The sequence below is a fragment of the Nanorana parkeri genome, unplaced genomic scaffold (assembly GCF_000935625.1).
Source record: "Nanorana parkeri isolate BGI_ZX_2015 unplaced genomic scaffold, ASM93562v1 scaffold275, whole genome shotgun sequence".
NCBI lineage: Eukaryota > Metazoa > Chordata > Amphibia > Anura > Dicroglossidae > Nanorana > Nanorana parkeri.
The window spans coordinates 575,890-599,101 of NW_017306543.1; the positions used below are offsets into that span (position 1 = coordinate 575,890).

Below are 23,212 nucleotides of genomic sequence, written 5' to 3' on the forward strand. Positions count from 1 at the left end.
ACTTCCTTAATATGCTCACACTTGGAGACTCGGATACATAGAGTTAGGACCACACTTTGCAGAGGTGCCTTGGCGCGGCAGTGTGGCTTCTACATATTTTTGGCCAAAAGTTTGTGCAACTAAAACCTCTGATTTTAACGCATACTGTTGACAGGGCTACTTGTTTGGTTGCAGGCTGGCTGGCAGGCTGAGGCTGGGGAATTTTTGTGTTTTGTATTGTTGTAAGCCTTCCCAATGTTCGCCCTGCTATAAAGGCCGGTTATAGATTCATGCATGTACCATTTTTTCTAGAAGCGCTGACACATACCTCAGTATTCACTGCAACTGTACCAATGTGCACTTCTGTGCTCTCCACCACTGCAGTGAGGCGCTCTTCTGTATTGAGCCCATTGAACGTACGAGTGCACAATTGCTGGTATGCACATGCAATGCAAGTTGTGCATGTTTCAAGCTGTGAGAGCGTATCTTCAAGTTTCTACTAATGATTTGGAACCAATCAATGCTATTTTTGAACACTAGGTTTGTTGGTAAACTATCCTTGCAAGCCGCAGCTGCCAGTTTAATAAAACAGTACAGTGTGAGTGAGCATAAATTGGCAAAAGCTGCAGGGTAGATGTGTGTCTTAGGAGCTCCAGCACCCGAACCAAGAAATAGCCTAAGTGGACCTCAGTTCAGCACCCTAATCTACCTCAGTTGGTTGCAGCAACTCACAGAGATCCCTGTCGCAGCCATCACCCTTGTAGCACCCTTTTCAGTCAGGAAAAGGGATATTGGTTCCTTGTACATTTGTGCCCCTACATTCTTGTTTATTAGGAGCTTGCAAACATATGAAGGGAATCACATTCATTCCTAGACCAATCATACTCCTGCCATACAGACTTTGACTTGCAACCTCTCCATTAATTTCTTAATAAAGTAATCAGCTGTTGGCAAGCTCCATCAAAACTAAGCAACCCCGTACACACACATCCCCAAAATCAAATGCAATAAACAAGGTTTGGTCCACTCTTCTGAAAAAATAGCACCTTCCTTCCACCACTATTACTCTTCCCTATAACATCTCTTCCTCCTAATCCTGCTAAGGACCATACCATTCTTCAACAATATATTCAATCCACCGCTTTTCCCAGGCTTCTGAACTAAGACATTAAATCATTGTCGGCACCCTTTTCAACAAAGGAAACGTCAGGAAAGGTCTATGCATTGCTTTCAGGCAAAAGCCCTGGCCCAGATGGATTCACAAGCTCTTTCTGCAAACAGTTACATGTTACAGTTACATCTCTTAACGATTCTGAAGATCACGTTCAACTTTCTGAAGAATTGCTGCAGCCTGTCCCTTCTCCAAACAGTCACAAAATACTCACATACAGTATCTATCATGCCTAAAGAAAATAAGGACCTATTCTCATGCACCAGCTACAGACCCATTTCCTTGATCAATCTTCATCTTAAGATATATGCTAAAAACTACTGCTAAATGCCTCAAAACCCATATCCCCTCCCTGATTCATCTCTATCTGGTTGGGTTTGTTCTTTACTGAGAAGCAAGGGACAATGTTACTAAGCCGTTAACCTTAATGGACTTAGCAAAGAGATCACACACCTGCCAGTATGCCTTCTCTCTGTAGATGAAAAGAAGACATTTGATTGTTTGATTGCCTCAACTGGAATTGTTTTTATTACAACAGTTTCACAAATTAACACCCCACTTGTTTCCTGACAAAAATGCTGACACTTTATCAAGTACTCTCAGCAAGGTTCAGAATAAACAGCATATTCTCTCAGAACCTATACATATATGCAATGGGACATGTCATGGCTATTCTTTGTCCACCTACTTATACATCCTTGCCATGGAACACCTGGCCATAACAATATGTAACAACCTGTAACATCTCCCACTGTTGGTGGGAGATCAGGAATACAAAATGAGCTTTTATGCTGATGGTCTCCTTCTGTATATTAGAAACCCTAAGATTGTTTTTCAAGTCTTATTACAGTAATTCACAAGCTTCGGTGCCCATAGTAACTTCAAGATCAACACTCATGATTGAGACTCTTAACATTTGTCTATCCAAAAGGAATTAGCTGGACCTTCAACAGAATTTTAATTTCTCCTGGCAGTTCAAAGCCCTCAGCTATCTGGGTGTACTTCTGCTCCCCCAACCAGACACCACTTTGACCTCAACTATAAACCTTTTTTTGACACTTATCCAACAAACAGTAGGACTGGACTGTACACTACAATTCTCTTAATTAGAATATATTTGGGCCAACTCATCCACACATTTATATCCCACCATACATAAACAGAAGCAGGACAGGAGCATGGGTTTACCCCACATAGAACTTTATTATAAAGCAACACTCTTCACAAGACTCCTAGACTAGATATTTAACACAAACATGTACCCTTTCACCTCTCTTCCCTGGATATACCCCTCCTATTACCCAGCACAAAGTCTTCCCCTTCTGCCTCCCTCTAATTTTTAGGAGCATAGGACTCGCTCATTAAATTACACTCACTCACCTCCTATGTGGACCCTATGACACCAATAATAGGAAATCCAGAATTCCCACCTGGCCAAACAATGCCACATATACAGTCAGAGATCAGTAGGCACTAAATTTGATCTTTGGAGTTTGGAATGTCTGTTGATGGACTGGACATCATGGGGCACAGTGTGTTGTGATTGTTGTCTGAGTTTTGCAATGGTGGGCCAAAAGGAAATGTTCTGTGTGCAGAACTTAGACTTTACCATTTGTACAGGACTGAGTAGAAAAACTCGGACAGTATGAACTACTAAAGCAAAAAATATTATCCTTCCTTACTTATCCTATGACCTAAGTAACAGCTGATTATCTACTGTAAATATTATTTGTGTGTGCAGCTGTATTCCAGAAAGAAATACTAAGTAATGTGCAACCAGTGTGAGCAGGGTATGGCTGGAAACTGTTTGCCTGGGGGGCAGACACAACCAACTAGCCCTTTTGTGGTAGGGACAGATTTCTGCATGCTAAAAGAAAGTGTAGTATGCAAAGTGTGCTATTGTGCCAAAATGATTGGTGGCATGGTGAAAGGTAGGTGTTCCTAAATCGCATGGTTTATTGTGACACATCTTTTCACATCTTCTAATATTAGCTTCCTTTGTGGTTTATGCAATCATGACATCTCTAAGCTGAAAAGGAAGTTGTTTTTTCAAGGCATACCTCTGTCAGAAGCTGTGACAGCAAGTCTGAATGGGGAGCAGAGAGCTACGGTATATAATGCCCAGCATGTATCATTGACTGTGGGTCCTGCTCTGATTGATGTCTTAATAGTGAAGTATCTCTGGACCACCTACTCATCTTTTCTTATTATTACTGACCCAGCAGGCAAATGCCCAGGAGCAAGAAAGGTGACCACCTAATATTATATATGGTACCTGTGCCTTATTTTTAGCATTTTGAGCTACATTTGCTGCAACAATTTCACTCTGTTTATTTAGAGTGATGTGGTGTTGAGTGTTACAAAAGTAAAGGATCGTAAGCTTGTTTTTTTCCCGATCAAGAAAATTAAGTGCACTTTGGGGGAGTGTTGAAGTAAAACTGTTACCTGGCCAATACAAAATACAAACATGAGGAATCCTACATGTTTAGTGTTATTTTGCCTTCTTTAGACCCAATTATGCTGTATACATTACAATAAAATATTATCGTAGATATAATTGTTTCAAATGTTCCTTGCCTGAAGATGATCACTTGAAACAACAAAGAATATACTGATTAGGTGAATACTAAAGGGTTTTCCACCAGAAAGGATTATTATTTTTCATTAAAACTATGTAAAAAAACATTGATACATTGACATTACTGTAATATCAAACAATCTTATGAATATGTGCTCTGCAGCAGATCTGTAGTAATATTGCAAGGCATCTGAAAGGCATCAAAAGTTTCTTTAATACAAACAACATAAAGGCATGATCTCTTTTTCAAGTTGTGTGAGAATCGTAGTAGTTCCCAAAGAACAAGGGGTAACAAACTAAATGTAAACAACTATATGGGTCATAATGTGAAGAACATTGGGAAGGAGTTGATTTGGGGTGTTCTGCAGTAACTGCATGGGACTTATGGATTGGAAAAGATAACGGAGTAGATGTAAAGTGAAAGGGCATAATAAAGAGTAATATTTTGTAAAAGTCGCCATCTAGGAGGTCCTAAAGGTGGTTTTCGTGTGTGTGGAGTCATATTACATCAAGTTTGCCCAGGGAGCCCTCAGACTTGGCTAAGAGGTACCATGCGGAGCGTTTAAAAATAGATAATACATCTTTCAGCTGGACCAGTTCGAGTTCGGATGTGAGGAAATTTGTATTTTTTTCTAAAGTATTAAATTATTTGTTAATAAATTGTTTTCCCAAACTGCTGTTTATTTACAGGAAGTACAGAGGTGAGCCAAGGCTGTGGCAAAGGTTGTGAAGCATGTTCAGAGGTAAACGGCTGTATTAAGTGCTTACCAAGGCTTTTCATACTTTTGGAAAGGAATGATATTCGACAGATAGGAGTCTGCTTGCAGTCCTGTCCTCCAGGATATTATGGTGATCGTAGTCGGGAGATAAACAAGTGCACAAGTAAGTCTACCTACATGTTATATGCATTCTACAAACCTATCCATTAGAGTAATTGGGGCTTCCGGCATGACACTTTCTGAATAATAGTATTATCCTACATGATAAGAAAGGGATACTTTTTAGCACAGAAATCCAATGATCTTCTAAATTCCTGTGCCTCTGCTGCACTAAAATCTGAAGCAGTTGTACCAGTCCTGCCAACTTATTATCTCTGAACTACAGAACCCTGCTTATTAAAACGGGGAAAGGAGTAGGTGTTCTATACTCCAAATCTGGAACAAGCAGTCTAGGGTGATAACACTGCTTCTCCACGGATACAGTAGTATAAGTGAGTTTTGCTACTTCCAGAATTGGAAGTGTTATCAGCTGAAAATTAACAAAAGCCTAAAAAAAGAAACTAATGCAACCATCACATCTAAGGATGGATAAGCTGCAATATAATACATTTTGTTATATATTGCACTTACATTTTTATTGCTATGGCTATATAACTTGACCTCAGTCACACGTTTTTTTATTAGAATTTATAGCATAGTATACAGTACATGACACCTTTAAAACAGATATTTTTCTTTTTTTTTTATTCTCCAGAATGTAGAGTGACAAACTGTGAGAACTGTTTCAGCAGGAATTTTTGCACAAAGTGTAATGATGGCTTCTACTTACATAAAGGAGTTTGTTATTCCACTTGTCCAGAGGGATTTATTGCAGCAAATGGCACCATGGAATGCAGCTCCGGTAAGTGTTCACCTTTATGAAAAGTGTATGAAATTAGCTAAATGTCATCACCTTACATTAGATTTATATAAGGCAGGCCTGTCTTAAAGCCTAATGCATGCAAATTAGCTTTGCTTTGACTGGGCAGACTTATAACCTATATCAGATTTGTATTGCTTTTATTGGTGACTTGTATTTCTTGTTCTGGTCCCACTGGGAGATAAAGTAATTGTGCTGACTGGAGGTTATTGTGCTAACTGGAAGTTTCTGTGCTGAATAGAAGTTATTGTAATGACTGGGAGTTATTGTGCTGGCTGGGGGTATTGCTGGGAGCTATTGTGCTGCTTAGGGGCTATTGCTTGCTCTGGCACTTGCTGGGGGTTATTTCTGGGGGTTAGTGTTTCTGACCCTGGCACTTACTGGGAGTTATTGCTAGGGATTATCATTGCTCCTCATGACACTTGCTGGGGCTTATCATTGCTGCCCCTAAACATACTAGAGGTTATTTCTGGGGGATGTTATTGCTGGCCCTGACACTTGTAATATACAGTATTAATTCTAACCTTGCATTTGTGGCCAAGTTCAATGAAAGCAGAAAAAAAAAAGAAAGCAATAATGTAAATCAAGAAAAAAAGGTTTAAAAGAGAAACGTATTAGCTTTGGGTACCTGAAGAAGTAAGTAACTATTCCAAGCAGAAGAGAGAATATTAGTCCATGACAAACAGCCTGGCTTTGCTGTGTAGTATTGTGTACCTTCATTCCATTTCCATTCCATTTCAGCTCCTGCTGGGTCTGGTCAGATAACAGGGATCAAAGGTCATTCTATTCACGTGTTAACCTTGTAATAGCAGATACTGTGCTTTGAGTTTAGGGACTCCTGATTCCCTGGTCTTGGAGTCTCATCGCTATATACTTTTTTTTTCCTGAGTTGGAAAGTAGGAAAAAATTATATGGATTATTAAAATAATAAACAGGTAAATTATACAGGTGCCCCAGATTAGACAGAGAAGGTCCACATACCTTTATGGTGGTGGCACATGATGCAGGGTTTCTAAAAATGTCTTTTTGAAATACAATTGAAATGGAAAAGTGTTCAGCAACTGGTGTTATTGTTCTGTTATGGTACAGTGACATTTCTTTTGGAAGTCAGGCTGGAGCTGATCAATATTTAACAAATGTGTTTGCAGAAATTGTTTGCACTAAACCCTGGTTCACATCTGAGCAATTTGCTCTGCTAGAAGTGCTTCAATTCTCAACATGAGGATGCCCACTGTATACTATGGGGCAGTTGACACTTGAGCACTCTCCTGCTGCTTGTCGCAGCAAAGAAGTCCAGGAGCTTTTTTGGAGCTTGATTGTGCATTTTCAAGCATGAAAAACTCTTTCAACATGCTTGTAGATGCTCAAGCTCAAGAGTGAACAGATTTTTCAGTGTGTACTTTTTTTAATAGAACAAATTAATTTTGACCTGTTGCCAAAAAAGGGGCACATGGGAAGTAATAAATACCGATACCAGTATTGGTATCGGTGCTGATACTGGGAAAATGCACTGATACTAAGGTTGATACCAGCGCTTTCCATTTTCAAATAGAGTCAGCCGCGCTTGCTGGGGACCTCAAGGCAACTGTTTACACAGCGCTGGTCCGCACATCTTTTCCTCCTCCTTCCTGCACTCGGCCGCACATGAGAGCCTGGACCCGGCCGCACATGAGAGCCCACTGCCCGCACAACACTGGGGAGACCTGCACCAAGCCCTGGTGAGACCGCACACTGCCCTGGTGAGACCGTACAGCCCTGGTGAGACCGTACAGCCCTGGTGAGACCACACACAGCCCTGGTGAGACACACACCCAGACCTGGTGAGATGCTGCACTCAGCCCTGGTGAGATTGCATGCTGCCTGGTGAGACCCGCACACAGCCCTGATGAGACTGCATGCAGCCCTATTGAGACCACACTGCCAAGGTGAAACCCACACACAGCCCTGGTGACACTGCACAGCCCCGGTGTGACCTGCACAACCCTGGTGAGACCGCACAGCCCTGGTGAGAACACGCACAGCCCTGGTGATACCACACAGCCCTGGTAACACCCTGCACATCTCTGGTGAGACTGCACACAGCCCTGGTGAAAACGCACACAGCCCTTCCCCTAAAAGTCACAATCATATCAATCCTAGAGCCATAATTGTATGCCCTGTGTGTACAAATGTGTCACATAAACCAGCCCCCTACTGCTATCTCTTATCCTGTCTCTTGTTATAAGGATACAATGTTCCAGCCTGAGAGATGATTAGGGGGAGTAGACTAAGCAAATGCTTCCTTCTGCCTGCAGCAGAAGACTAATTACTTGGCTCTCTCCAATTCCTCCTGCCAACCTAGGCATGCTCACTTTGATAGGTTTTAAGCTGCAACAGCATTTTCACTCATTTCTATGTGTGTTTTCGCCGCACGGTTTTGCACATTTTGTGCACATATATTAAGTCACACGTTTTTGCGAGCAGATTGTAATGCATTGATGTAAATGGGTAAAAGCACACAAAAATGCAACAAACAAGCATTTTTAAGCCTATGGGGCCAAGAAGTGCCTAATCTGCCAAAAAGAAGATCATGTACTTTTTTCCAGCAACTGGAATTTTGCTGCAAGTGACAAAATGCCCAGATGTGAACATGTCCATAGAAGTGAATGTGATTTTGTTATGGGTGTTTATCTTTTTGAGCATTTTTTAGGACAGAAAAAGCGCTACAAAACACTAGTTGTGAATGAAGGCTTAGAGCTGTTTATAGTTATAAAAGGTACATGTTTTTGTAGCATTATACACCCGCTGTTTATTTTGACATGTCAGGAATTTATCCAGGAACAATGCTGATAGGTCCATATTAAGGTCCACATTTTCCCTTGGCCCAATTTACTCTTTTGCTGACTTCAGTACAAGAAAAATGCCAGTTTTATACATTTATTTTATATGATATACTGTATTATACTAAAAGATATTATATAATTTTATGTAAATTCTTAAGTGCAGTTTCATAAGATATAAATGTAGTTTCCTGTTTGTTGTGTTTCAGAACAATGTGAAATGAGTGAGTGGGGATCTTGGAGTCAATGTTTTCGTCCGGCAAAACAGTGCTGGAAAAAGAAAGGCACACAAACGAGAAGTCGGAAAGTTCTAATAGCACCACTGGGGGAAGCATCCCTGTGCCCTGTCAATAAAGAAAGGAGGAAATGCACAATGCTCCAAACCCCCTGTCCAAAAGGTTGGTAGATGATCTCATTAAAAATCAAAGTGCACAAATGCTCTCTGTTAGAGGTCTTCTATTAACTCTGAATGTTTTATGTCTTCCCTGCTGACCACACAGATGGAGCATTGCTGTGTACTGTATGTGCAAATGTATGCTGATTACAAACTGTAAATCTCGTGTTACTGATCTTATATCATTTCCATTTTCTATCAAAAGGTGCACAGGCAGTAAATCAAACACTACATCAATTGCAAGCAACCGTCATTATAGTGAATAGCTGTTTGGAAGGGCAGATTTTTTAATCAAGGGGGATGAAGGTCAAATACCAAAAATACTATACTATTTTAAATATCAATAATGTATGAAAGTCCATACTTTTGTTTGGATAGAGTACTGAGGGCTTCACATTTGAATTACTGTATCTATTAGTCCTGGTGACCACTGTCACTGGGACTGAAAGTGAAGAAAAATCCAAAATGTGGACTTGTCACCAGAACAGGAATAAAGGGGGGAAAACTTCCAATGGGGGCAATTGTTTCAGTGACAACTGTCTAAGAGTGCATTTGCCTCATTTTGGAAAGATTTCCTGATGTGTCTACAGGACAATAAGTGAAGGGAAATCCTCCAATGAGACATAAAGAGCAAAAAAAAACCCTATAACTGTTCATCTATTCCTGTTGAAACACATCCTGCATGAATTAAGTAATATCCACTTAGAGAAAACAAACTGCAGGATACAAAACATCCCACATTCTGGCCCCAGTCCACTTGATTATGCAATATTCATATATCAGCAATCTGAAAGTATGAAACAGAGATAGAATAAATATTAAAACATCTTGCTGTCAATTTATGCCATGTCATTGGGATTCTAAGGCAGTGTCAACATCGGTAGATTATATAATAGAATTATGAGAAGTAGCTCAAAGTTGCCTGTTAAAGGGTGGTACAACCGCCTCACAACATGCTGTACCCATAGAACCTAATGAAATGTAACTTGTGACATTTCAAAAAAGTAAACAGGGAGATCTGGAGGGATCGGTGCACCAGTAGCGTGGCGGGCAATGCACACCAGCAGCTGTGCATTGTAGCGCAGCTGCTGGTGTGAATGGGCCCTAAAACAACTCTTTGCCTATGTTTACACAACCCATTGCCAAATATGACCTACTCAGCTTCTAAACAACTTACAATATCAGTGAACATAGCACAGCACTGAGAAGGTGAACCTAAGCTGTCAACCATCATATGTCACTGCTGTTTTAAGGGAGGAATTGCTGCAAAGGCTCATGTTTGTAAAATGTGCTTTAGTTACAAGACACTGGGAGGAGAGCTTTTTTTGGAAAACATTCAATAGGCGTGCCATGGGGAGTTAATATGGGGTCAATTGGGGGAGGAATGGGCACACCTTTTAGGCGCTAAACCATGGTGGGACCAGAAGTGTCAGAATCACCACTACAACCCAAGGGAACTGTTACATAGATCAGGACAGTGCCTGGTATATTTAGAATGCTGGCTGAAAAGCAACAACATAAGGTTAAAGATTGTTATAGATAGAAAAATGGCTTAAAGGGTAAGTCCTCTTTAAAACAAATCTAATCGATCCCACCCTCTCCCTGCATAGATCGTTCCTTACAAGTTCAGACGGGCCCAGCCTCCGTTTTTTTTGTATATCCCTGCGGTGGACTTCTCCCTCTTCTGGCCTTGTCTGCACAGTACATCCCCATTGACTTCTATGGGACTTGTCTTCCAACCAGGAGATGGTGGTAGATCTGCAGGTGCGGCCAAGAGAAGTAGATATCAGTGACAGGATGTAAACAAACAATGGAGGCTGGGCCCATTAGAATTTGGTAATATGCATCTGTGCAGGGGAGTGAGGGATTGGTGATTTAATCTTAAAGGGGTTAAAAGGGTAGGTGCACTTTGTTTTAAAGTGCACATATCCTTTAAAGCAGCGGTTCTCAACCTGTGTAACCTCAGGACCCACATTTGTCCTTGATCATTAAGTCTCGACCCAAGTTGCACCACACTGGTACGCACTGCATTACGGTACTGCGCTTTCCGATGCGGGTGACTGAGCTGTGGGTGGGAGCAGTGGCGGAGCTAAGGAACAAAGGGCCCTGGTGCAAGATTATTTTGGGCCCCCCCCCCCCCAAAAAAAAACCACAAACACAGCACTCTCCTCCCGCAGCGCTCGACCGGCTGTCACTTTCTCTCCTCCCCGCTGGGACACAGAGCAACCTCCCACCACAGAATGTGTGGTAGGTGTGTTAATCACACAGGACTGTGCGATTAGCGCACTGCACTGGGAAATGGCCCTCAAAAACACTGAGAGACAACCACAGACACAATCTCACACACTCGCAGACATTCTTATACACACATACACACTCGCAAAAAAAATGTTATTTAAAAAAAAATAAGATCCACCCAGTCTCCCTACCTTAGGAGAACTGGAGTGGATCCTCAGCCTGGAGTCCAGTGTGGGCTGCTGTGCTTTGACAGAGCTCCATCCATATGTGCATTGCTTGTACAGCTCCCTTGTGCGCCAAAATATGACGTCACTCTGGTCCAGGTACCTCTACAGGACACGTGAGGGACCTGTAAGCTCGGCGCCGGGCAACATATTTTAATGGCCACTCTGCGTGAAAACTGACAGTGCTGCACTAGGGGGAGGCTCAGGAGCCTCTCACCTAGCACGGTGGAAGGCATGCGGTGACCCACTGAACCCACCAGTTGAGAACTATGGCTTTGAAGTGTACATATACACAAAACTTTTTTTCTTTAGATTTGGATAGAGTGGGGAAGGGTTAGACCCACTGTTAGTTTTTATTACTTGGAAGTCGAAAGAGAGCGCTGGACCCCGGTACCAGCATTTACAGTCCACACCAAGGCAGAGTTTTATGTGCATACATTCATATGGACAGAAAAAGGCAGGAGCTGTGGCACATGAGGTCTACAAATACAGGTGTATTTTACACTGTAAGCAAATATGCCTGCAGTTGCTCCTAATTATGGGCAGCAGCTGTGCTGGAGCCCTTATACTTCCAAAACAGGTTTGATCTGATTGGTGGATGAGAGAACATCATAGTCATAACATTTTTTTTTTAAACAAGGCTCTCTTTATAGTAGTAGTAGTAGTAGTGCAGTTCTGCGTAGAGGTGACAGCAAGGAGGATGCAAAAATGGGTTTGGGAATAGTTCTCCAGAACCAGAAGCAGGGGTTCTCAGATCCGCAGATATCCAAGAAAAGAGACTGAGGTGGACTGGTGCACTACAGCAGCCCCTGTATGAAAAACTGAAGTAATGAGTGCATGGGATGTGCTTTTATGTTATTTTTTCTTTCAGGAAATGTGTTTGTAGTTTAGTAAATGTTCTTGGAACAGATGTCAAAGCGCTTTTACTCAAATCTCAGATGTCGTCTGTTCAGTGTGAAATGTTAGTAGGCATGAAATAGATAATTATTCACATTTATGCCTTATACAATCTGACCTTTGTTTACAAGTAGGAATGCAAAGTCTTTCAAGTGGAAAAAAAAAAGTATTACTGTAAACCAGATTAGAAAAAAAATAAGACTTTCATGTTCTTATTCACCCCTGATATGTTTAGATTATTTAAAATTGTAGCCACTGAAACTTGGGAATCCTCCAGACAGCAAAGCTGGCAGAGAATGTTATTTTCTGATTGGCTATTAGATTTGTTGTACCAAACTCAATCAAAATATGCAGCCGCAATGAAAGTTTCACCGCTAAGATGTGTTAGATTCCCATAGCATTCTGTAGGGGCCAAGAGTGATGATAAAAGTGCAGTGCGTGCAGCTGTCTGCCCTCTACTTTGTAGGCTCAAGTGAATTCATACTGTGCCACAGGCGTCTTAGTGGCTTAGCTTACAAAAGTGGACTTCTGTTTACGATACCTTTCCACTCCAGGAATTTCTCTGGAGTGAACTTCTAGACTCTGGTTTAGTCTGATAACGTATCATTTGTTAAAAGGGCATTAATTAAAAGGGGCCAGCTTACATTCTTCCCGTACAAACTTGGCTGGACCCCCGGATGCTATCTCCAAAACAAAACCTCAAGTTTTAGAGCTGCAAAACATCAACAGAGGGAGAAAAACTGCAGAAACAAATCTATCTATGATATGCCTGCTCCTTCTCAACACCCACGTTCTGTGAAGAATCTTGTACTCGAGCATCAATATAACATGCTTCTTAGGAAATGCTGAGCCCTCGAATGGGCCCATCCTTAAAATTGTGTCATCTAGGACCCAGGCTGAAGATAGCAGCTAACAGTTACTATGTGGGGCAGGCAACAGGAAAGCTCCCACTTACAGACATTTGAGTCAGTTATTATCTCTGTACGGTTTTTATGTGACAAGCATTGTTATCAAGATCACTTGTGAGTACTTGTCACTTTTATTTAACAAAGTTTTACTGATGATATTTCATGGTGCTCTTTTCATTTGTTTTATTTTTTTAGTAAGATTTTGGGAGTGTTGCATTTCCGGTGCTCCTCTTTGTGCTGTAGTTTCTTCTGCTGGTCCCTACTGTGCTACAAGAAACAGAAGTGAGGTAGAAGCAGTGATAGGAACCACAGAGGGCAGCAGAGGAACCAGAAACCCAACACACCCCGAGGTGTGACAGATCCAAAAGATTCTTCCGCAAACTTAGTTTTTCAGAAAAGTGAAAATTGTTAGTATAGGTATTAATTATTTTCGTTACAGGGAGGCCTTTCTTTTTACGTTTTTTAATCTAATGACAAAGTTGCTTCAATCCAACTCTGCCACTGAAAACAGTGAAGATGAGTTTCTGTTGGGTGGCACAGATCTGAACTCTATTTTAATGTTAGGTTGAACGATAGCAGTCTGTGTTCATGTGCAGGAAAGAGTTCTCCTTTATTAAAACATAAGTCTAAGCTTCCCAGCAACTAATGTGTTACATAAACTAGAATTTGCTGGGTCTGTTTTATGGAAGGTATAAAAAAGATCGTTCTTAACAGCATCTACTTACATGGGACATAAATAAAAGAATTGTTATGCAATTGGATCCCCATGGGGCCCCTGAGCCAATGCCATTTAAGGAACTGAAGGGATACTTTTCCCGTAAGACTCTGGTATGGTACGGATATAATTTACTAAGCAGAATGCTCTGTATAAAAAGGATAATAGAAACTCATGCAATGGCTGTGGCTGGGTTTACATTCCAGGCTACTGTAATTTAATGTGGTAAGGCCAGTGGTCACAAACACAATTTAATAAAGCCAGAGTGAAGAGCATTTATGACACACACACATGCAAAGTAGTGCAAAAGATGCTTGGTGACCAATTACCCACTGTGAACACCTGTATATATGGCTGTTACGAATCTAGCACCATGGCTGTACATCCCATGTGCTGCTAACTGCATGATATTAATAAAGTGTCACTTCCCTTTGAACACTTTAGGTGGAATTTATTAAAACTGGAGCGGACAAAATCTGGAGCAGCTCTGCATGGCGACCAATCAGCTTCTCTCTTTCATTTTCAAATCTTAAGTGAACAAACTGAAGAGAGGAGCTGATTGGTTGCTCTAGGCAACTGCTCCAGATTTTGTCTGCTCCAGTTTTGATAAATTCCCCTCTTTGTGTTTTAATATATATTAGAACCAACGTTTTCTTTAGGTTGTAAGCTCTTTCGGACACAGTACTGTGTCATTGCCCCTGTATATCCTGCTCAGTTTGAAAAATATTGCCTGGAAAACAAATCATTACTGGTGCTTGAAGAGATAATCATGGACTCTGTTGGTACTCGCTGATTTTTAGGAGAGTGTAGACGGAATGGTAGTTTTGTTTTTCTAGAAAGGGTACGTTCCTATCCCCCATGGACTAAAGAGTCTTTAATGTCCTGCAAAATAATCCATAAACCTGTACTCTTGGGTTGGATGAGAGTACATGTTTATGTGAATGGAAAGGGGAAGAGGCCGGAGGAGGGAGAATACAACTAACACTGGCAGGCAGGACGTTTCCCTTCACTGCCTGCATGTATTTCATGCTGTGCACATTTACCTCTCAGCCACTTCTTTTATTAAATAGAGTACTCTCTTTCTATTCCTCGTGGTCCCCATAAAAGGGAGCCAGCTTTTTGTTCCACCATTTCTCGGTGGCTCAGACAGATCATTACTCAAGTTTATGGTCTTAAATATAAAACCTTTTTCTGTCAAGGAACATTTTACAAGGTTAGTGAGTGCCCCTTAGTTTTGTAGGCATCAGGCAACTGTTTCCCAGATATGCAAGGCTGCCACCTGGTCCTAGGGTTGCCACCTTTTTCAAGTGAAACCCGAACACTCTAGCGACGAGCGGACATTTTTTTGGGGAGAATGAGTCATGGCTTATTCATATGTAACTAGCACCACCCATTCTTATGTAAATATCACAGTTGAGACTGTTTTTAGTGGGGGGCCAGTAGCCCCAATCTTAATTTTGGTTGCCCCAGTCTGCCTGACATCTTGCGTCTGGGTTTCTGCTGCCATGAAACCCGAACACAGCATTCAAAACCCGGACTGTCCGTGTGAATCCTGGACAGGTGGCAACCCTACCTGGTCCTCTGATTATATGTTCTTTAAGTTTTACAAATTGAATATTCAGGCCAGTTTGCCAGTACGCCAGCTTTGGCAGCTCTTCGAGCTGCAAGCTGCCCTTAGTTTTTTTCTGTTTTGTAGCGCTCTGTTTCTTGTATTGCCCAACCCTCAGTTGAATCACTTTTGAACATCTGGTGTAATTATTGTTTCTATCCCTTCACTGTATGTGGAATTATGTCGATGGAACAGTTTACTGGGTACTTACAGCTCACCTACTTTAGTATTGTACACATAAAACCAAACAGCTATCATTAGACATGTGTAATTCATTTTGTTCGGAATTGAAATGCGGACAAATATCAGCAAATTTGGACATTGGGATGCATTTGAATTTCCGCACAACAGAAATAATGAATTTGAATATTCAAATTTTCCAATAACGAAATTGGGATGCATCCGAAATATTTTCAGAATGTCATTCAGAATTAACTTTTGTGGTTAAACATTATATAAACTTTAAAAAAATAGCGTGGACTCCCCTCCCCAATTCATTCCAGACCCTTTAGGTCTGGTAGGAATTTTAGGAATTTTAGGTGGGGACACTCTGGCAAAGCACCCTGTGCCCATATCGATGAGGACAAGGACCTCTTTCCCACAACCCTAAGCGGGTAGTTGTGGGGGTCTGCAGGCAGGGGGGCTTATCTGTATCTGAGTGCCCCCTTTCATAAAGGGGCACCCAGATACAGCCTTCTCCACTCTTGAATGAGTAAGGGGTAGTTGTTACCCCTACTCATTCACCAAATAAGCATTACATTGTAAATAAACACACAACACCATGTTCGTAAATATCATTTAAATTCTCCAAAATTAACACAAATTTCAAATTCGTCCAAATCAGAATCCCGAAACGAATTGACTTTCAGACACACAACCCGAAAAACGAGAAAACTTTTTGCTGGCTTACATGTCTAGCTATCACAAGTTGGAAGAAATTTTGCATTTTAAGGTCTAAACATACAAACAGGGAAGACTGCATTTTTCAGCATCAGTGAGCCTTGTATGGTTTTATGATACTATGGCTGGCCAGTCCACTGAGGGAAGGCACAAGACTGTTACCATAGGAGCTAGGCCAAAAGCCCTGAGACTGCTGTTGGGCACCATCACTTTGGATCTGATGTGAGCAGCCCTAGCAGTCTCAGAGCTGTCACTCAATTGACACTCTAGAGTATTCCCTTTCGTTCCTCCCCGGCAGCTACATAAAAAATTATATAAGGAGAATCGAAAGATCTGGGCCAGCACAGAGAGTAATTAGACACTCTGAAAAGAGTAGAGGGCTATGATGGGCAAGGAGGCAGAGGGCTGTGCTAGGGAATTGACTATCCCTAGATTTTGTAGCAAGTTCAAAGGCATATTGCAAATGAATAAAAAATAATTTATAGAAAGAAAAAAACACTACAAGTAAGCATTTAAAATACTTTTTCTGTGCATTTATTTTAAGTTGGTGGCAGGGTCTTTTCAAAAAGCAACTGAAGCTAGTAAAAGGTAACAAAGTAAAATGGGGATGAGTGTTTCAGAAAAAATTATATTCTACCTGCATCACAGGGCTACAGTTCAGCTTCAATGTCATATTATAACTGTACACTTGTATGTTTATATACACAAATCCTGATGCAATACCTATTTACTTTTTGCAGTAGTTACAGGAAAACCCAAGAAAGAAAACCAAGGAAAAGAAAAAAAGAACAGAAATCGTAACAAGGAAGAAAGTGGAAACAAAAAAAGGAAAAATCAACAACGAGTGACTTCCATGCCCATCACTCCTTCTCTCCCAGCAAAGTAGCTATAGGAAGAACCACAACAAGTGATTAATGCTGCTATGTATGTAAGATGCTTGCTCAAACTGGAGCACTGCTACAACTTAAGCACCTACACATTTGGCGAGTGAAAAACTCCTAGATATAAGAATGAGTTTACTGCCATCAAGTTGAGACTATTTTGCCTAGTACTTATAACGCAGTGAAGCCATGGTGAATGAAGGAGATAACAGGAAAGAAACTGAAAAGAAAAAGAAAAGTGAGTGATTTCCATTCCTATTACTCCTTTCCTCCCAGCAAAGTAGCTGCCACTTTAGGAAAAGCCACAACAAGAGATTAATGCTGCTATGTATGTAAGACGCTTTCTCGAACTGGAGCACTGCTACAACTTAAGCACCTACACAATCGGTGAATGCAAAACTCTTATTGGTTAAACATAATAGTGGGGACTATTTTGCCGAAGACTTCCAATGTAGTGAAGCCATGGAAAACAGAGGTACCTAATGAACAATAAAGAATAAGCATGGTATTGTAGTTATACCCAGCGTGGACACCTTTGAGGTGATGCTGAGCATATTTCAACTTCAGTAGAAGTTACAAAGGCTGGAAATGTTTTTTTAGGAATGCTAACGAAATGTGGGTTTTCGTGTTGCCTAGAGAACTCCCCAATGTCCCCTTTTTCCTCTAAGTCTGTGTTTTCAAATGTATGTATGACTTAATCTTTGGAGAATATATGTTCAATTTTTGTGAAAACATGTTGGTGTCATCACCATGAAACTACTTAAAAAGCAAAACCTATTTTAAAATGTAAGAAAATAAAGAACCTTCTAAAGGAGGGCAATAAAATGATGTATCACTGAGAACAGGACAGTTGTAATGTACTAAAGAAGTTTTATTTTCCAATGGATTTGTAAGTGTTTTATTGTTATAAAAAGAAGGTAATTAAATGATAACATAAGAAAATGATCATATGAGTGACAAAAAATTAAAATGGCTACAATTTATTTAACAATTGTGCTATGAAATTGTTGTCTAGACAATAAGATCATTACCAAATGAAATAAGTATGAGTACTTTCAAAATGCAGCTAATAGTTACGTTTTCCCATCAAAGTGTTTCACAAGGCTTAGTCAGTCTGTTTTTCATAATTACACCTTTTGACATGTCTTTGTCACCCTTAGACTCTCTGAAGGCTAAATGTATCACTTACCAACAATGCACCAGAATATTAACCCCCACCGTTTTCCCTCACAGATTCACACTGCTTTCTCCCCAACAGAGCACCAGTGCCCCCTTTTCCACCAACTTTTTAGCATTTTTTTCTTCTGTTGACCTCCAACACCAAGCATTTTCTTCCCCCCATTAACCACCAACACTGACTTTTTTTCCTCCCACTGACTACACATACTGGGCATTCCCCCCACCCCTGACCACCAACACTGGGCATTTTTTCTCCTGCTGACTATCAACACCGGCCATTTTTTCCTTCCATTGAGCCCAGACACCAGCTTTCTTTTCCTCCTGCTGACCAGCAATATATATACGAGGCACTATGAGATAGTGGTGTACATAAAAAAAAAAAGTGCTTACCATTGTACATTACAGACTCCTGACCAAAGTGTTCATTATCTCAACAGTTGCCGGTTGCTAAATAGATTTTCAGTATTTAAATGAAGTTCTTTTTTAAGGTAGGCTCATAAAAAGACAAAACTCTTTGTCCATATTCTGTGTTATTTATTAAGGATGATATTTTAGATTTAGGTCTGTCTGTGAAACTCTCACTTGTGGTACAGTAGATATTGAGTGTTTCATGGATACAAGTACTGTGGCATATGTATGAAGTTTGTACTGGGAGTAGGCTTAAGCTAAAGGAACATATCTGAATACAGTCTAAAGCTGGCTATACATCTATAGATTTTCTATAGATTATTTTTTTAACAGCCTATGGTCACATGGAAAAAGTGCAACAGATTCCTCCATCTACGCTAAACTGTGTGGATGGAGGAATCTCCCACTGGGCCAAGCTTCAGTATCTTGCTAGTCTGCCCCTATCAAAATACCTGAAAAATCTGATTGGATGCAGGCATTGTTCAAGTATTGTGAGAGCAATATACTGAAGCTTGGCCCAGTGGGAGGTTCCTCCATCCACACAGTTTTGCATAGATGGAGGAACCTGTTGTACTTTTTCCATGTGACCATAGGCTGATAAAAAAAATCTATAGAAAATCTATAGGTGTATGGCCAGCTTTAGACTGCATTTAACCATGTTCCTTTAGGCCATGCCCAATATCCAGCGCAATTTAACTTACTTTTTCTTATGTTGGGCAGTATAACTTAACTGAAATCTGACTGGTTGAAGGACTACTACACTTTGCCTGATCATCAGTGCTTTTCACATTATTTTCCTGAAAAGGCCTGTGATAAATAAAACCTGACTCCTATAATAGGATCTGAATATTCATTAGCTGCATAAAGAAAATTGAGGTGGTTCCTGTAGAAAGAGAACAGACTTTCGCTCTCATATGGTTATTACAAATAAGTGCAGCTAAGAGTGTTTTGATTGACATCTCTAGTTATCTTTCTTTTCAGCTTTGTACAAATCATCCCCAAGGCGTCTTATATGTTGGTGTGTGGCAAGAATTCATAATGCTAACAGTTCATGTATTATATCTATCATGGTATACAAAAATGACCTTCAATCATAATAATATTAGCATGTTACTGAAAATATAGCATGTCTATGTAATCCTATAGCAGCACATTGAGATGATCAGCCCTAATCTGTCCTTGACATCTTGAAAGGAGCTAGGTTTATGATACCCAGTATGGTTTTAGAGGCAACAACCAGGAGAAACAATTTCAATGCTTCCACTTTACATTTTAACTACCAAATATAATAATGCCACATATAACCCATAACATAACCCATGTTCTAGTCACATGTGCTAGAGTTCCAAGAAGTTAAGGGAGATGGATAAATTTGCCCTTAGTAAAAATGGCCACTGTCAGAAGAATGAAGAGGAAAAGAAACATAAGGTATGCAAAGAATAAAAAGCTGGCAAATATCTAGAAGTATCTGTTTGTAGATTATCATTGCTAAACATTTCTAAAGGTGCCTTTGTTGTTATTTCGAAGATATGGGTAAAGGTCCGCTTTAAGGCCAACGTGAAGTATGTATGTAGATGTACTTGTAGGCCTTAAAGCAGACCTTTACCTATATCTTCAAAATAACAACAAAGGCACCTTTAGAAATGTTTAGCAATGATAATCTACAAACATTTGTCAGATAATGCACCACTTCGCACAAAAAATGGTTGCAATTACAAATGTTTAGGCATGCTCATGTTTATTTATTTTGTTTGTAATGGTATGACACACAAAAAGATGAGAAAAAAAAGCCAAACCTGACACATTCGTAAAAGGAACTGTATGGGGCTTATTTGATGACAAGCCGAGAGGATATGTGTCATCAACCAATATTATTTTTGAGTAAGGTTCTAAGAATTGCTCTGGCTGTGCATCCTCTCACCCATCCTGAAAAGCAGTCTGATATTATTATGTCTCATGCAGTCTTCTAAATCTTTTTATTGGTGCACTATAATATCTTTCTTTGCTTTTTTAAGATCACCACTCAAAGGGGATGAACACCATCCTCAGGATCCTCAATTTATTTTTCAGAGTGTGTGGTTCACTGTCATGGTGATTCATGGTAATGGTAGTCACCCATATAATCTGGGACCATAGAACAAAATGGCTTCTGAAGTTCTTCCTTAGTTAACTATCCTCCCTGGGCTTGTGATTGGGCAATAAAAGAGCAGTAGCACCTCGATGCTTTGTGCGCTCCCCTGTGCACTCTATTTGTGTGGAATGTTAAATTACATTGAATTATTTGAATAAATAAATCACTGTATCAAATGGATTTTTATATTTACCCAGACTTCTGTTTTAATGACAACTAAAAGATAGCTGGGCAGTGCTTTGTCCAGACTTTAGAGAGGTTAAGCCAATAATAAGTGAAACTAAATAAAAGGGCTTACCTGGCTAACTAATAAGGTATATAAATGTTTAAGAGGAATGACAGGTTTGTTTTAAGTCCATAAGGAGCATGAACTTACTAGCACCTTATTTCCTCAGCATTGCTTTTACCAACCATTTTTGTCAATTATTTTAACTATATGTTCCATCTAAACAGAACTGACAGATGTACTAAAGCTGTATTTGTATAACCAATGTTTGCTGTAATTAACTTGTTACTGCTCTACTGTTAGTGACTAGCTGCTGTGGTACTGAATGAGGGTCAATGTACAGGAGAGCAGTGGCACATAGTTTTGAGATATCACCATCCACCAAATAGGGAAATGATAATATTATGAAGCTCATAGGAAATAGTCCTTGACACGAAAAAAAAGAGTTTTTATTTTTACATTGAGGTGTTAGAAACATACAGTAGTCCCAAAATGCATGGCCTTCTTAAAAGCTGTACTCCAGCTTCATTCAAAATATTAAAAATCTATTACCCTGTATGAATTCAAATGCAGCTTTCACGGTAAATTCCACCCTATTTCCAGCAATGTCCTCCACAAACTCACTACTCTGCATTAGTCCTCCTTCAGAAAGAATGACTCTCAGTGTTATTCAGCCCACTTCTTGTGAGCCCAGGACATGAAAGACCCAACACTTGGGGAACCTGTCATCAAACAGCCCTGGGATTACATGCTGGAAGAGAATGGTACAATGTCATTACCCTGAGCTATGGGATTCAAGAACCACATGCTGCCTGAGAAAGAAGAGAAGGAAAAGGACCCAAGATGTCATGCAACCAGACTGAAGACCTCCGGAAAAATGGAAGTGGGCAAAGGGGTGCTAAAGGGTAAAAAATGGAAGGGTGGCCCAAGTTGGAGTTGGGCTTTACCTGGAATATTCTGATATATGCAAGACCAAGTGATGGGTTCCTAGCTGCTGTGTACAGTGAAAGGAATGAAGTAACCTTCCACTTTTTTCATTTAGGTTGTAAAGTTATTTAATTGTTTGACTCCCGCTTATTGTACAAGCCAAATATATTTCAAATTGTTTAGGCTAAAATTGCAATAAGAAGTAACATTTTCATGTTCATAAATCCAAGTTATGAATCAGTGAACGTTATGCAATCTTGATTGCATAAAGTTGTTCACTGATGTACAAATATATTTATAAACATTACGCAATACTTTACTTCTAATTAAGTGTTTTGATAACTTATTTCCTGTGCAGTTTGGATTACACAGTTCAAGTCTAACATTTTTCAGTACAAATTCTGTCTTTCTAGGAAAATGAAACAGACTTCTAATAGCTTATGCAGTATATCAGTTAGGGTCATGCAGTTTGTGTATTTTAAAAGCTACTTTTTCATATGGACATGGATCTGTTGGTGTAATTAATGCAGCACAACAGAAACAATTGTAAAATAATAAAGTGAAAATACATGACTCTATTAGTACTATGCAATTATTCATATAATTCCATCTAGGGATGCACAGATACCAGTTCAGATACAAGTGCCGATACTTGGCATTTTCATGAGAACTACCAGGGTTGCAGCGGTTGCAGTTGGGGCCTAGCTCTGGCGCTCCACCACTGTCATGAAATCATTAGTCGATATTGTTTTAGAAAAACTGTCACATGACAATAAACAAAAAATGTAATGGTACTTGTATCTGTAAGTACAGCTGCCTCCTAACTTTTGAATGTTTCTCTAGTCTAGTCTTGGAGCTCGAAAAGTATCTGTAGTTGTACTTGTACCGAGAACGGTACTTGGTATCGGTGCATAGCTAATTCCATCATATATTTGATTATGTTCAGTAGGTGTTCCATCTTTCCATTTGTAAAGCTCATCTCTGATATCCGAATCTGATACAGCTGAGCCTGTTTCCCAAATCTTAAAATACAGTGTTCATGAGAAAATTACAGGGCTGCCATAGCTCAAAATGCTACTTGCTATATTTCGTCTGGCTTCAATACTTTCAAGTCATGGAACAAGCATTAAGCAAATGAAAGTCAGACAGTGTCAGAATTCCTTATCTCTATAGTTGTTTCAGGACAATGATTCAAAAAGCAGTAAGGCCAAAGCAAGAACATGACAGCCAGGAAACTAGTATTTTCAGAAGAGGTCAACAATGACAGCATGTATTGTCACATACCAGGTATATTTTATATATACTATTTCTTTGAGCTTATAATATGGCGTTTCATCATAATAACTAGTTTGGAGAGAAAAAAAACAGTCACAAAAATTATCCAGTAGGC

At 40.0% G+C, this 23,212-nt stretch overlaps 1 protein-coding gene across 2 annotated transcripts in view; it reads left to right on the forward strand.

Moving 5' to 3' along the window:
- Window positions 1-17,718, forward strand: part of RSPO1 (R-spondin 1) — a 113,672-nt gene extending 95,954 nt beyond the window's left edge. The window contains exons 3-7 of one of the 2 annotated variants that reach the window (XM_018557233.1): window positions 4,419-4,610; window positions 5,202-5,348; window positions 8,395-8,583; window positions 14,362-14,367; window positions 16,811-17,718. In XM_018557233.1, coding sequence (XP_018412735.1) covers window positions 4,419-4,610; window positions 5,202-5,348; window positions 8,395-8,583; window positions 14,362-14,367; window positions 16,811-16,956 — 680 coding nt within the window. In that variant the 3' untranslated portion in view covers window positions 16,957-17,718. The remainder of the gene's footprint in view (window positions 1-4,418; window positions 4,611-5,201; window positions 5,349-8,394; window positions 8,584-14,361; window positions 14,368-16,810) is intronic. The other variant, XM_018557232.1, reaches the window with a different exon arrangement.
- Window positions 17,719-23,212: the final 5,494 nt, after the last annotated feature.